This window comes from Taeniopygia guttata, chromosome 1A (assembly GCF_048771995.1).
Source record: "Taeniopygia guttata chromosome 1A, bTaeGut7.mat, whole genome shotgun sequence".
Lineage (NCBI taxonomy): Eukaryota > Metazoa > Chordata > Aves > Passeriformes > Estrildidae > Taeniopygia > Taeniopygia guttata.
In genome coordinates, this window is record NC_133025.1 from 4,220,045 (window position 1) to 4,235,639 (window position 15,595).

General features: G+C 46.6%; 1 protein-coding gene across 1 annotated transcript in view; it reads right to left on the minus strand.

Moving 5' to 3' along the window:
* The window catches only part of ITIH5 (inter-alpha-trypsin inhibitor heavy chain 5), a 47,698-nt gene extending 37,807 nt beyond the window's left edge, over positions 1 to 9,891 (minus strand). Inside the window, exons 1-3 of the mRNA XM_030290299.4 lie at positions 9,672 to 9,891; positions 6,234 to 6,278; positions 630 to 793 (exon numbers count right to left, since the gene is read on the minus strand). Of these exons, the coding sequence (XP_030146159.4) occupies positions 630 to 793; positions 6,234 to 6,278; positions 9,672 to 9,791 (329 nt within the window). The 5' untranslated portion in view covers positions 9,792 to 9,891. The remainder of the gene's footprint in view (positions 1 to 629; positions 794 to 6,233; positions 6,279 to 9,671) is intronic.
* Positions 9,892 to 15,595: the final 5,704 nt, after the last annotated feature.

Consider the following 15,595-nt stretch of genomic DNA (forward strand, 5'->3'; position numbering starts at 1 on the left):
AGAGTGCTGCTGGTGTCACTTCCTGAGTCCACCCAAGTCTCTGGGACAGAAGCCAACTTAGAAGTTCCCTGGCTGGAAATACCAGCCCAGTACAAATGCAAAAGTCTCTTATTCTTCCTATTCACTCTAAATGGAAATATTTCTTAAAGAGTGGGTCCCCTATCCCCTTCGGTCAAGTCTGAAGCTGTGGGCCCAGTATCTGTAGAGAGGATCTGAGCATGATCAAACCAAATATGTTTGAGACCAAGAGTTTAATTTATTGGTCATTTCACGATGAGGTTTCTCTCTATTTGGTTTATCATTCACATCTCCAGCAGCCACTGAACCTATCTGCAGGTTAGAGTTGACTTCTGCTCCATTGACAATGTGGAGAACATGAAATAACAGGAAGATTCTTAGGCATTACAGACAGTCAGGTGAGATAAATATATTGACCAGTGTTGCTGAAACTTTCTCTGGAAAAGTCTTTAAGGTCTTGAAGAGAGTTTTCTCATTCAAATCAGAGAGACAAGGAGAAGGAAGTGGTTGAAAGACACTCAGAGGGGAAATATAATTGTTTCCTCCCTGTTTACACTGAGGATTTGAATTTAGTGGTACCCATAGACTTGGTCTGTGCATTACTTACTTACATGGTAAAGTTGGAGATGAAAGCTGCAGCTGGGATCTGCATCTCAAACACGGCTTCCCGTGCCTCGGAGCCGCTGTTCACCATGGTGCAGGACACGGTGGTGAAAGCATACCGGGAAATGATCGTGGATCTCACGTGGAACTCAGACATCCGAGGTCTGGTTTCCTATGGGATTCAAAAAAATCACCTCTAAACAGGCAGCTGGATAACTCACCCCTTCAGTGTTTCAATGGATTTAAGATTTAACATGGACTAGCAAACTCCCACGCAATGAGTATTAGACCTCCTGACAGCAACAGGCAAAGTGGGCTCGTCCTCAAAATTTCAGGTGAGCTGCAAACAGTAAATCAGGAATGTGGTACTGCCTTTGTTCATGCACAGAGGCCACAAACTTTGTCCAGTGCTTGGGAAAGTTCTGAGAGCTCTGCTTATGCCACCCTTTAAGCTGTGAAACACCCTGACAAAATCCATCTGTGTCCTAAACTGAAGCCTTCAATTCTAACTGTGCGAGAGGATCAGGATTATTCCCTTGTGGCCTGGGAAGAAAAGCCCAAAACACATCCCCCTTGGGTCCAGAACTGTGTTACAGACTCTGCTCTAGTCACTGTGCACAAGAGCAGATGGAACACTTGAAAGACTGACATCACCATTTATAAAGAAGCACCTCCAAATTCATCCAGTCAGATCCCTGAGTTATGTAAACAGAGAAACTGCTGTCAATTGAGTCACCTGCGTCCTCCTCTGCTGAGAATCCATCCTGGAACTCTGCACCAATGGATGAAGACACTTAATAAAAAACATTGACACTGTGACATCTCAAACAAAATATTTTAAGCTTTTTAGCCCACACTGGACTCCTTCCAGCAGAGAAGCAGCAGAGACAGCAGTGAATGACACATGATGTAGTAATGGAAGCTGAAAGCCAATTTCTGCTTCTTGGGAATGTGTTTTCATGCACAAGTCCTGAGTTGGAGCATTTCTCCAGACTAATGTGTTTTTTGACAGCACCATCTCCATGGAGCTCAAATGTTTTCTTCCTGGAATACTTCAGTATACTTAACTGTAAGCAGCCCTTGAAAAAGAAAAATCTGTGTGTCGACTTACACAATCAAAGACCAAAACCTCAGATGCAGAAGGGAGATAAAGGGTAAAATGTAGTGTTAATACAGAGCAATCCCACTAAACTAAATACAGCAAGACTCTTCCTACTGAGGTTGGTAAAAACTCACAGTCATGTAAGAGTTGTGAGGACAAGAACAGGCTCTTCAGCTGCATGTGCAGGCTTTCTTTCAGAACAAAAATAATTTTGGCAAACAGCTCAAGAAAGGGAGCAAGTGTTTGTGTAAGTATGAAACAAGAACATTTGTGCAGTAGCTGATGGTATCAGAAATAACTGAGAATCCAACTAAACAAGCTGCTGGGCTAGTGAATTCCAGGCAAACAGAAGAATGAGGATTCACTGGAAACACAGATCTACCAACAGACTTGGCACAAAGCCCTGCCTGCCTACACTTGCAAGGCTTGGAAAGACTGATAATGTGTCTCAGATGAACCTGGTCATGATAGATATCTTCAGCTGGGGAATGTCCTCTGTGCCCAGGATCCTGCTCAGCTCACACGGAGCACAATGGCAAAAGATTAGAGCTTCTAGGATAGGATTCACCTCACTGATTTTAGGCAGATCAGTGCAATGGATCGGTGGATCTAGGCTAGAATACCCCTGCACAGATCTAAAGTCCCAACCTTAGATCACTGCTTAACTAACTGCTGTTAATTAGAACTAGATCCTGCTGTTCTCAGGACCTTCCCTGATACATAGGCATGGCTTCCCAGTCTCATTATCCCGAAGGTGGAGAAGATGGGGAGTTTTGATTGAAATAGGGTTTTAGGAATGTTTTCAGATATAATGAGCTGATGTTTCATTCAGTGTCCATCCCACTAATTGCCTGTGGCATAGCAAGGTTCACAGAGGATTTAATAACAGAAGTTATAGAAAGAATCGGACACTAAAGCAAATTCTTTGGTGTCAGACCTTCTGCATTCACCCCATGTGCTGCAGTTCATAAAAAACCTGTGGGTTTATATGTAGCTGATATATGATCAGCAAAAGAGGATCAAGCCCTTTGCCTTTCACTTGAGATACAAGTGGCTGTGCAGTGACCTGTCTGACACTGTGCATGCACTGATGGAGTCACAGGAACTCAGGAAGTCTTTCAAATGTGACAGAGAGCACGAACTTGCTGTTGTTATGACAACAACAGGAGAATGGTTGTGTTGGGTGAGGGGAAAAAAAAGCCATTCTAACCCTGTAGCCTGTCACTAACAGAGACCAACAGCACATGCTTAGAGGAGAGTGGCAAATCAGTCCAACCTGCACTGATACTACCCTAAAATATTCTCTCCGTTTTCAGTAATTTGTGGCTGAAGGAACTCCAGAGTTAAGGGTGGTATTTTTGTGGTATATTTGTATTCTGTGGATTTCTCTTCTATTACTTTACACAGCTGCTTCTTGAATCCATGTAAACTTTTAGCATCCACAACATCCTGCTGCAAGTTCCACAGCTTAATCGTGTTTTATATGCAAAAAAACCCGTCATTAGTGGGTTTTTTTGCTAAATCCACTCTCTGCTGGCTTCAGCTGATCTCTGTTATAGAATCACAGAATTAATTGGGTTGGAAGGGACCTTAAAGTCCATCCAGTTCTAACCCCTGCCATGGGCAGGAACACCTTCCACTAGACCAGGTTGCTCCAAGCCTTGTCCAACCTGGCCTTGGACACTTCCAGGGATGGGGAAATATCTCTATCCCACTGAACAAGATCCGGTTCTGGTATCCTTACAACCTGAGGAATGGCAAAAAAACACAACAAAAAAAAGACATTCAACATCCCTCTCTCTTCCTGGTGGATGTGAGTTGCTGTTGGGAAAATCAAACACTGAATAAGGGCATCACATATAGCTGAGGTTGAAAGAATTGGTTCACCTTCCCATCCCTGGAAGGGATCTGCTATTCCCTGTATATAGAAAATATAAATGGTGAGGGCACAGGCATTTCCAAACAGGTTGCTTGGTCAGGCTGGGCATGCAGCCCGAGTTCCACTCTGTGATTCCTGTGCTGCATTCTCTGGAGCTCTTGCACAATCCATCAGTGCCTGGTGCTCTGACTTACAGCTGCACAAATGTTATTTGTTTTCTGCACTTTTTATTGAGGCCTTGTCTTAGGTTGGAAATGGAGGTGTGTATTCTATTCCTGTCTGTTAGAAGTGGGGCAGTTCTCTGCTGTTCATGGGGCAGCTTTTTCTTTATCTCTCCCACAGCCCATCCTCCCTCCAGGAGATCTCTTCTGTCCATGGCCACTGAGTGTCCCTGCATGGCTGAGAAAATTCCATCATCCATGGGGAGATGCTCTGCCCAGGGGAGGAGCCGAGCATTCCTACCTGGATACAATCTGACCTGGGAACAGCACAGCAGCCTTTGCCCACTGCATTCCCAGAGGAGCAGCTTTCTTCCCACTGCATTCCCAGAGGAGCAGCTTTCTTCCCACTGCATTCCCAGAGGAGCCCAGGCCCATCTCCCCCAGCCCTGGAGCTCCAGAAGAAAACTCCCCCCTTGTCCAGGATCCTGCTCCAGCAGAAGCACAGCTGGCACTGCAGGAGGGCTGAGCCACCATGGGATGGGACTGCTGCCACCTCCCTGACCCACAGGAGCTCAGGGCATTGCTGACTCTGGCAGTGCGTTGTTTTCTTTTTTGTACTATCACATTTGTATTTTTAATTTCCCTAGTAAAGAACTGTTATTCCTACTCCCATATCTTTGCCTGAGAGCCCCTTAATTTCAAAATTACAGTAATTCAGAGGGAGGGGGTTTACATTTTCCATTTCAGGGGAAGCTCCTGCCTTCCTTAGCAGACACCTGGCTTTTCAGACAGCCAAGACAGCCTTCAGAAGATAAGAGGCAGCTCAAAGAAAAAAAAATAGCAAAACAGACAATTTATTTAACGTTATTATTACCATGACTTATCATCCCTATTAAAACTTAAGTGAGGGAATGCCAAGGCAGCAGATTAGCACACTGCCATGAGGCATGTTGGCTGGATGCTTTGTGGAGGTGCCCTGGTTATGATGATGAAGTGGCAGCAGAGATTTTCTCACCAAACAAATTATGTTATGCTTATTTACATGAAATATTTGGAAGAACAGAAAAAAGAGCTGAATATATGAAAGCCATTCAGTATTTTTGCCTTTATCAGTTACTTTCATCAAAACAAATTGACTGTCTCTCAGATTAGAAGAAATAAACTGGTAATAAGCCTGAGAGTTTCTCTCTAGGCTGCTGATTCCAGTATGTCAAAGATGAAGGGGATGAGAAGCTGTTAAGGTGATGGTTGCTCAGTGTCTGAAATGAGTTCCACCAGTTCTCAACTGGGAAGTCCCCCAGAAAAGCCAGAAAAATAACTGGCCATGATCAGCAATTCTACTCTCTGCCTCCCTACATCTAAATTTTCGATTTCTGTGCTGGAAAAAGGATATTGGCTTCCTTGTTTTCTTCCTTTCTCCAGGAGATTTTGTCAGAGAACAACAGAGATATTCCAATTCCAAAGCAAACTCCCTTTCTCTTCAAACTCAATGAGATTTCATCAGGCTAATGTTCACTGAGTTATTAAGGTTGTTAGCATTAGATATTCTTCCTCCAAATTTGGGCTTGAGAAGATGGATTGGGAAGTATTAGAAGAACCTGTACCTGTTGCATTGATCAAAATGAAGATTTCTTTTTTTACCTTACTGTCTTGGCTTGTAAAACAAGCATGTATTCTATTTGCCATCTGTTGGAGGTTGGGCAGTTTTCTTATCTCTTCCAAGAACAATGTCTCCCTCCGGGGAGATATCTTCTGTTAATGGGCTATTGAATGACTCACTGCATGACTGGTGAAGTTACATCAGCCCATGGTGAGATGCTCTGCCCAGAGGGAGGAGCCAAGCATCCCTACCTGCATGAAATCAGCACTTTTTGAGACACTGGCAGCCACTTCACTGGATTCTCAGAGGAGCAGCTTCTTCTCTGCTGGATTCCCAGAGGAAGACCAGGCCCAATTACTCCATCACCAGACTTCAGAAAAAACTACACCCTTCTACAGAATCACCACTTCAGCAGCATTTCATCTGCCACTCCAGGAGGAGCAGCCACCATTTAACTGGACTACTACCAACACCCTGACTCCTCAGGGTGTCAGGTTTCTGACTCTATCACTAGTTTTGTTTGTACTAATTACATTTTTTATTATTATTTTTATTTAATTTTTCTCCTAGCAAAGAGCTGTTATTCCCATTCCCATATCTTTGCCCGAGAGCCTTTTAATTTTGAAATTGTGGTAATTTGGAAGGAGGGGGTTTACCTTTTCCATTTCACAGGAGGCTCTTGCCTTCCTTCACAGACTCCTGTCTTTTCAAATCAAGACATTTACCCAGAATCTCACTCTACCATCAAATAGCTCATTCCTGGGACAGGGATACACACACACACACACACACACACACACACACACACACACATATCCAGGGAAGGTGTAGTTCCCATGAGGTAAAACAAAGACAGGGTGTGATACATACCAGCCTCTGCAGGAATTTGGCCTGTCTTGGGACACGGCGAGCAACCTGCAAAGAGTTAAGGGCGTGAGTGGGTTCTGTTCAGCTTCCAGCAGACATGTCACTTGTTTAATCCCAGACACGGGGCTGTGTGACTGATCACCCATGGCCAGGTTCAAATATTCCTCTGGTTAAAATTAAAACCTGAGTCTCTTCTGTATTAACAGACCCACTGATCAAAGCTCAGCAGTGGAATGTGGCTGTCTCAGGCAAGGAGGTGTTGTCTGTTTAGCAAATGGTGCTTGGCAAGGGACCCTCTATATGATGGCAGGAAGGGCAGCCTTTAGCACTGGCCCTGGATGCTAAGGACATCCCTGGAAGTACTGAAGGCCAGGCTGGATGGGGTTTTTGAGCAGCTTGGTCTAGTGGAAGATGTCCCTGCTCATGGCAAGGGTTTGGAACTTGCATGCTCTTTAAGGTTCCCTCCAATCCAAATCATACTGTGGTTCCATAACTTGTTTAAATTAATCCCACAGCTTCAGCTGCATGAATATTAGCTCAAGAGCAGTTCTGTTGCCTAAATACTCTCCACAGGTACTGTGTATTTATTGTGCAGTGACAGAAAAGCACTAGTTATGTGCAAAACAGGAATAAAGATATTTAAATTCAGCCACAGACCTTATTATGAAACAAAGTGCTTCACCTAGGACAGTGCAATTGTACTCACTGTCTCACCCTTCTCATTAACTCCTCTGACTTCTTCTCACATGGTGTGAGACCCAGCTCAGCATCTCCAAATCAAGTTCCTTCCCAAAGCAAGTCTTTTGTCAATGAGGGAAGCCAAGTGCCATCTTAAAATGTCAGGAAAAGCCCAGAGAGCAGAAGAATGCAACAATATGTTTTTACCTGATTTGCCCTTTCAGTTGATTTACTCTGAAATAGCAGCAGCCCTTGCCAAAGAGATGATTTTATGTCTGTTTATATTGTGCATTGAAAAGCTCGGGAATGCCCAACGGGGAAATTAAAGTTTCATGCACGAGAATCTTTACTATTTCCTTCTGCATCATTTTAGCCAACATCTTGTGAAATTAGAATCAAGGGAAAACAGCTCCCGAGGAGAGGAGAGGAGAGGAGAGGAGAGGAGAGGAGAGGAGAGGAGAGGAGAGGAGAGGAGAGGAGAGGAGAGGAGAGGAGAGGAGAGGAGAGGAGAGGAGAGGAGAGGAGAGGAGAGGAGAGGAGAGGAGAGGAGAGGAGAGGAGAGGAGAGGAGAGGAGAGGAGAGGAGAGGAGAGGAGAGGAGAGGAGAGGAGAGGAGAGGAGAGGAGAGGAGAGGAGAGGAGAGGAGAGGAGAGGAGAGGAGAGGAGAGGAGAGGAGAGGAGAGGAGAGGAGAGGAGAGGAGAGGAGAGGAGAATTGTTTTCATCTTAAGATTTGGAAAAAACTTTCTGTCTGGGTCTGTTATCTCAGACAAACAAAGCCCCTCAGGAGCCTACTGTGAGAGGCTGCAGAGTCTCCATCACTGTAGGTTCTTCAGAACAAGACAGATAAATGTCTGTAAAGTTGGTTCTGCTTGGAGCAGAGGCAGGGATGAGAGATCAATAGCCCCGAGCATTTTTTTACTGAAAGTTTACCTTTTGGAACAAATCCACCTGTTGTTCTGATCACAGGGCTTTTTTAATACTAATCAGTGAAACTGGAAACTTAGTTCCTATTTTTATCCTTCCCCACCAAAACCCATTTTGTTTGCTTGCTGAATTGCACAAGAAGGCTCTGTGTGTGACTTCAAGAACCACCTTCTAAAGTCTTGAGGATACCCAGTGGACATCAGTGAGGAGCTAAGGATCACCAGAAAGGAATATCTCATTTTCTAGGACTTCATGACTACTGCCAAAACATTGCTGCAGGGTTTGTTATCAGTCCATTGGACTGTTCCAATCAGGCAGCTTCCCTGGCATCATCTAATGGAACAATTTCCAAATTATCATCAACATTTAGCTTTAAAGCTTTCCAGCACACTCATTAAAGCCAGATAATTGCTACTAGTGACCCTCTAAGTTACTGCCATCTGTTAGTCCCAGCATGGTGTATGGGACATAATCTGTGCAGTGGATTTGTTTCTAGTGCAGTATCTCAATCTAGGGGAGATTCTCAGCCTGGCTCAGGTGTTCAGTGAGGACAGACAGAAATCCTCTTCTAGATCTGGCTGTCCCAGGGCACCAGGTCACCACACCTATTTACACATCACTGCTTTTCTGGTGGAAGTGACTGCTGCCACTGACCTGCCAGCAGCACTCAGCTCCTGTGAAAACACCCTCTTGTGCCTCAAGCAACATCAACCAGGTTACCCCAGCACTTTGAGCCAGTTCTTTGAGCTTTGAAACTGATTTTCCCCCTAAAGCAGGTGGGTGCTCCCAGATACCACTCCACTGGCAGTGGTGGAGACACTCTCTCCCACTTGGACAGGTGGGTTTGTAAAACAGTGTTGGTTTGTGGCTGAATTCCCCCAAAAGGAATATGCAGCCATAGTAATCAGGATTGAAGACAAAATTTTTGGTGTCCCCACAGGGCAGAGATGTGGATGCTTCTGGAGAGAGATTCCCTCTATTTGGGACAGATACAGATACACGTGAAGAGTTTCACTCTTCCCACCTGCTGCATGGCAGAAAATGCCAAATACAGACAAGTACTGACATTTTGGACAAAATGGATTGTCCCACCTTGACCTCCAGCAAGGCACAGGTATTCCACAGTTCCTGCATTGTGTCTCAAGCCCACATGGGTGCCTCAGGTGCTGCAGCTTTAGATAAATTACTGATGCCCTAAGTGGCCCAAAGTCACAGGTGGTATCTCTTATAGACCTGACAGATGTGAGCACAGACCTGCAGCCCTCTTTTATAGAATGCAAGTGGTTTGGATTGGAAGGAACCTTAAAGATCATCTAGTTCCAAACCTTCTGCCATGGGCAGGGATACTTTCCACTTGAAATAGATCACAGCCTCCCAAACTACCACCCAAACTCTTGCAATTTGTTCATTGCTCTTTCAACCCCATTTTCTTAGAAGATCTAAGCCACACAATAACACAACATAATAGCCCCCACTTGCAGAATTATTTTTTTTTTCTTTCATTGTCAAGAAGCGTTTTAGAAGCTGAAATTCACGTGGTTTGTTTCATCCAGCACGAATTAAAAATCAAGTACAGTAAGAGCATAGGAAGAAAAAACTATCCCCCGAGTTTGAAATACTCGGAATGACTGGGACTGGAGCGTGGCCAGGACACAGCGTTGGCTGCCCTGCCGTGGGGATGGATGGGTGTCGGACCGAGCCGTGCCGGGACAGCAGCACCAGCCCGGCACGGACAGGTGGAATAAATGCATTTTTATCAGACTGCCCCTCTCGGCAATACTCCTGCTGAAGAGGGGACGAGCCAGCCGCGGCCGCCTGATGCTGTGCCTCAAAACCTACCTGCTCCGCGATGCTGTAATCCGCCAGCAGCTGCTCCTCCAGGTACCGGGCCATCAGCTCCGAGTCGGGCTGTGCCAGCGAGGGGGAGAAGCCCCAGCAGAGGCACAGCCAAAGGATCATGGTGGAGAGGAGCGCCGGGGCAGCAGCGCTCAGCCAGCTCCGCTGCCGGATCGACAGGAGACACAGCGACCCACCCTCTCCTCCTCCTCCTCCTCCTCCTCCTCCTCCTGCCCAGCTCGGGACCGGCCCCTTTTCCACGCAGGACAGCCTCCTGTGCCGCAGGGAATCCCCGCAGGGCTGGCATCCCTCAGCTCCGCGCTCCTCCTCAGCCCCTCTTGGTGCTGGGGGCTCCCCAAGCGCTGCCACTTGTCATTTCGGCACCTCCTCTCAGCTGAGGGGACAGTTCCCACAGCTGGAAGGGCCACGATGGTGCCCCCAGTGCCACCCAGTGCCACCCACGCCCTTGGGAGTGCAAACCCAGGAGATGCTTCAAGGTTAGGGCTTTCCTAAGGGGTGGTAAAATGCTCTGGTTCCACCCTCCGTGAAGGGAAAACTTCTCTTATTCCCCATCTGGAGAGCTCTGGCTGGTTTGGGAAAGCTGCCCCCAAGGCAGGGCAGGGCAGGGCTCCCTCCGCACCCTCACCTTGGCAGCCCAAAGGTGGCCCAGACACGGAATTCCACCTCCCTCTCGCCATCCAGACTGTGTTTCTCAGCCGGACAAAGCTGGGGTGACCCCCTGCCCTTCCTTCCACTTCCCAAAGGCCCCGGGTGAAGGTGGACACTTGTGGGACAGGCTGGATTCTGTCTGGCAGCTGCCAGGGACATTCCTGGGGCATGACAATGCCAGCTGGCACCGACCTGGCAGCTCTTACCTCCAGGCGTTCGGGAGCTTGTATCTGCAGCGCTCACCTCACCCCAAATCGGGCGTATTTGCTACTTTGTTCTTCTATGACAGCAGTAACTTCTCAAATCTAGCAAACCTCCTCTTTTTCATTTGTTTTGGGGTATTGTTTTTTTGTTTTTTGATTGTTTTTTTGTGTGTTTGCTCTCTCTTCTCCTTCTCCTTCTCTTCTCCTTCTCTTCTCCTTCTCTTCTCTTCTCTTCTCTTCTCTTCTCTTCTCTTCTCTTCTCTTCTCTTCTCTTCTCTTCTCTTCTCTTCTCTTCTCTTCTCTTCTCTTCTCTTCTCTTCTCTTCTCTTCTCTTCTCTTCTCTTCTCCTTCTCCTTCTCCTTCTCCTTCTCCTTCTCCTTCTCTTCTCCTTCTCTTCTCCTTCTCTTCTCCTTCTCTTCTCCTTCTCTTCTCCTTCCCTTCCCTTCCCTTCCCTTCCCTTCCCTTCCCTTCCCTTCCCTTCCCTTCCCTTCCCTTCCCTTCCCTTCCCTTCCCTTCCCTTCCCTTCCCTTCCCTTCCCTTCCCTTCCCTTCCCTTCCCTTCCCTTCCCTTCCCTTCCCTTCCCTTCCCTTCCCCTGAGCTGCACACACAAATCTGACATGAGTCAAAACACTGTATCTTCTTTTTCCTTTCCAGCTCTGTGCCACCAGGGACTGGAGCTATTGTGGTCCATCTCCCATCCATGGCAGTAACAGTCCAGTGAGTGGCTCAGTGTCTGTCTGGCCTTTCTGAAGCTTTGTGCCCTCCAAATCTCACAAGTGTTTTTGAGATGCTCTCCTTTCAGAAGGGAAGAAGGGAAGAGGGCAGCTGGAGATGGAGCAAAGGGAAACTCATCTTTGGAACTCACTGATTAGCAAATGGATGGTGTCACTGAGGATGAGGTGACACCATGTTCACACATGAGGCCCTGCTGCCATTGCCAGCAGGAGGGAAGGAATAAAAAACCTGTCCAGTCCTTTTCCCACTGGGACCATTGTCAGCTCCAAAGGCTTCTGTAGGGGCCAAACCCTCAATGGGGGCTGCAGAACTGGGCAGCGCTGCAGGGAATGATGGAAGGCTGATGTGGATGGGGAAGAGAAGATGCTGGCAGAACGCTGGAGGGAGGCTGGACAGGATGCTTCAGGCCCCAGAGACACCCCAAGTGGTTCCTGTACTGATTTTATCCCTGCCAGAAGACAGTTGAAGCATTTTCGTCAGCTCCTCACCATTTCAAAGTGCAGTGGAAGAGGTCTCAACCATCCATTTGGGAATCAGTGAAGACACTGCGATGGTTCAGGCTGAGACCTGGCTGAAGAACAGACCAACAGGATGGTTTTAACTATCTTTCCTCTGTTCCCAGTTAGTTTCAGTTCCCACATGTCTTGCCTAGCTCAGAGAAGCGCATGGGAGCAGTGTGGGAAATAGGACTGCAGCCTTTTGTGCCCTTACTACTGACATTAGGATGCTCTCAACCTGCTCTGTGTTTCACTACCCTGGGGACACAGATATGTAAAAGTCCTACAGTGGTGGAAATGCTGAAAACAGGCATCCAAGCCATACATATGGCATGATTTCCCTCCTGTTCTGGAAAACCTAAAGGGAATTAAAACACCTCTGTAAACGCTAGCCAAAAGCAGCCTGCTAACCCTAGGGGTAACAGTAGTTGCTGGTCAGAAAGGGGAGATGTTTGCCAGTTTGAAATGACCATGGCACAGTCAGGAGGCATTTGGAAAACCATCCAAATCTCACCAGCTGCAGCATTTGGCCACTCTGCATCTCCCACTGCCCACGTGGGGATCTGAGGTGTATCAGAACAGTGAGACACTGCAAAGATGCCTCAGTAAAGCTGAGCCTAAGCACACCTGGTGAAAAGAGGGAATTCAAGCCAGAACAGGATCCTCCAGCAGGTACAGGATAACCAAGGGGCATGACAGAGTGAGCTGGGAAGAGCACTGCCCTTCCTAAAGGGATTAGGAGCAGCCAGATCTGCTTATGCTCCCCTCAGCAAGGGCACGTGAGGACACAGCCCGTGGGTAAGACCAGGGTGTGTTTTCATGTGCCTCGGATGCAGTTGGGTTTGCTGAGTGAACATTGAGCCTGGGGTCTTGATTGTTCACATCATCCCCTCTTCCTCCTCCTTGGGATACATTCTCCTGGTTCGGGGTGTGAACATGGCAGGAACTGTTCTGGGGGTGCTGCTGCAGTCCGAGACAAGCAGTTACTCAGGTGTGTTCACATCAGACATGTTCAATGCTGACTTTTGCAGACTTAGCAGGGTGAGCAGCTGTTCTTTGGATGGGGGCTCAGCAAATTAAATTTCCTGATGTGCCTGCAGCCAGCATGAGCAGAGACAGCAGGGAGAGGGGCATGATCCAACAGCTGAGCTTTCACCTGGAACAGATTGTTTTATATCAAGGAAGTCTCTCTGTGTTGACACACAAACATGACCACCTTGGTGACCTCATGCAGGGTTAAATGCCCGACCAGAAGTGTCTGAAACAGCAATTAAATGTACCCAAAGCACCAACAAACTGTACACTTTGGTGGCATTCAAAGCCAGTAAATGAATCAAGAAATTGGCAATAGTCCCAAAGAGTTACCAGGTGTAGTCACAGAGAAATGTCCAGAGGTAAAATTAATTACCATGGAGTTCAAGGAATTGAATTCCATATTTTCCTTCAGGCCTTAATCTGAGCAATCTCCTCTGAAACATCTGGATGTGATCTGCTGGTCTCCAATTCTGACACTATTGAGAGGTGCCTGTGATCCTGAAAGAATCACAGAATGGTTTGGGTTGGAAGGAAGCATAAACATCATCTAGTTCCAACCCCCCTGCCAAAAGCAGAAATGTCACCATCTCTGGGCAACCTGTTCAGTGCCTCACCATCATCTGCAAAAATAATTTCTTTCTAATGTCTAATCTAAACATCTTCTCTTTTAGTTTAAAACTGTTACCCCTTGTCCTGTCACTAAATATCCAGGTAAAAAGTCAGTCTCTCTGTTTTTTATAAGCTCCCTGTAAGTTCTGAAAAGCTGCAATAAAGTGTCTCCAGAGCCTTTTCTTCCCCAGGCTGAACACCCCCAGCTCTCCCAGCCTGTCTCCATAGCAGAGGTTCTCCAGCCTCCAGAGCATCTTTGTGGCCTCCTCTGGACCTGCTCCAAACTTATTTTTTTTTATGGATGAAGCCCTCCAAGCACGATTTCATGAAGACAGAGAAGAGTAGAAAGGTATTTTCTGGGGTCCCAGTGTCTGCTGATCTTCCTGCTGCCCTTAGCTGTGTGCACCATGGCCCAGCAGAGCATTTCAAACCTTCCAAATCTGGTATTATTCTGGTGAAAATTGCCCAAAGCCTCTGCAAAAGGGCCTTGATTCTGGGGGTGTCTGACTGTCTCTGGGGCACTGCTGTACATTCATATCTATAATTTCCCAGAATGGCTGATGTGGGATGGGATTAATGTCTGGGCAGTCACACCAAGTCTGTTCCATGCAGTACACTATGTTCTTACCTGGATCACCAGAAATTCCCAGATATGGGAATTCCCTTATGGGAAGGGGATGCTGGTTATCTCATCAGACACAGAAATTGTGACATTTCACCCCAGGTGCAAGCCAAACCAGCAAAATTGAATTATTCTGAGGGACAGGCTCTGCACAGCAGAAATTCAGGTGGTTCAGGGCAGGCAGTGCATTAAAACTTCCTCCCAGAGGAATCCCAGCCATGAGAGGACAGCTCATGGAAGAGCCCAATGGACACATAGCACAAAACATCCTACTGAGATCCTGTCCTCCTCACGAAATTGAAATTCTGAGGAGGTTCACCTAAACTGATGGTAGGGCTCTGAGCATCCTCAGCACTCATTTCGTGTGTTGTCTGAGAGGTTTCAGCTTTTTTAGCTCTTTAGGGCAGTATATTTGAGCAGTTTGTGCCATCTAGTGGGCAAACTAATTTTCCAAGCTTGATATTTTTACCCAAAAAAAAAAAAAAAAAAAAAAAAAAAAAAAAAAGCCACATTTAGTGCTTGTGAGAAGACTGAAATAAGGGGTTGCAAACTTGTTTTTCGATATGAACGTTATTCTAAAGAGACTTTTTAATCTTTTCAGAGCAGCAGGGATTTTCTCCCTGGTCCAAAAGCCCAGATGACTCCAGAAGAGCTTTGAGTTTCTGATGAGACAGGACTGGTCACCCTAAACTAGGGGTACATGTGTGAACAAAAATTAGTTTATATACAAAATTCAAGCTAAAGTAGGTACCATCAACACAACAAAGACTGGCTGCCCTGTCCTGCTGCTCTGGAGTTTTGGGCCACTCACTACAAGAAGGAAATGGAAGTGCTGGAGAGTGTCCAGAGAAGGGAACTGAGCTGGGGAAGGGTCTGGAGCACCATAAGGGAGCTGGAGGAGCTCAGCATGGAGAAAAGGAGGCTCAGGGGTGAAGTTCTCACTCTCTACAGCTCCCTGAGAGGAGGTGCAGCCAGGCAAGGATCAATCTCTTCTCCTGGGTAACCAGGATGGGAGGAAATGGCCTCAAATTGCACCAGGGGATATCCAGGTTGAACTTTATGGAAAATTTCTTCACCAAAAGTGGTGCCAAGCAGTGGAACAGGCAGATCAAGGCAGTGATGGAATCACCATTTCTGGAAATATTAAAAAAATTCATGGATGTGGAAGTTGGAGGTCGCTGTGGTGGACATGGCAGCGCTGGATGGTCTTGAAGGTCTGTTCCAACTTAAATTATTCTATGATTATTGATAAAAACCCTGCTCCCTCTATTCCCCTCCTGTACACTCCCCTCTTCCAAACACATCACTCCCACCTCTCTTACCTGGCAGAGAGCTGAAAGACTCTGCTGCCATTCCTTGTGAACTTCTGGAGGTAAGTTCAGGGCTCAGGCTGAGAAATAATCAGTGGAAAAGAAAGGATGAGTAACAGCAGACTTATGCCACAGAAATCTTTCACTGAAACATCAAAGTGTAACATAACATAAGGGAAGATAACAGAATACTATTGGTATTATATAGTGTTTATCATATAGCACAATATAGTATACAAGAAAATGT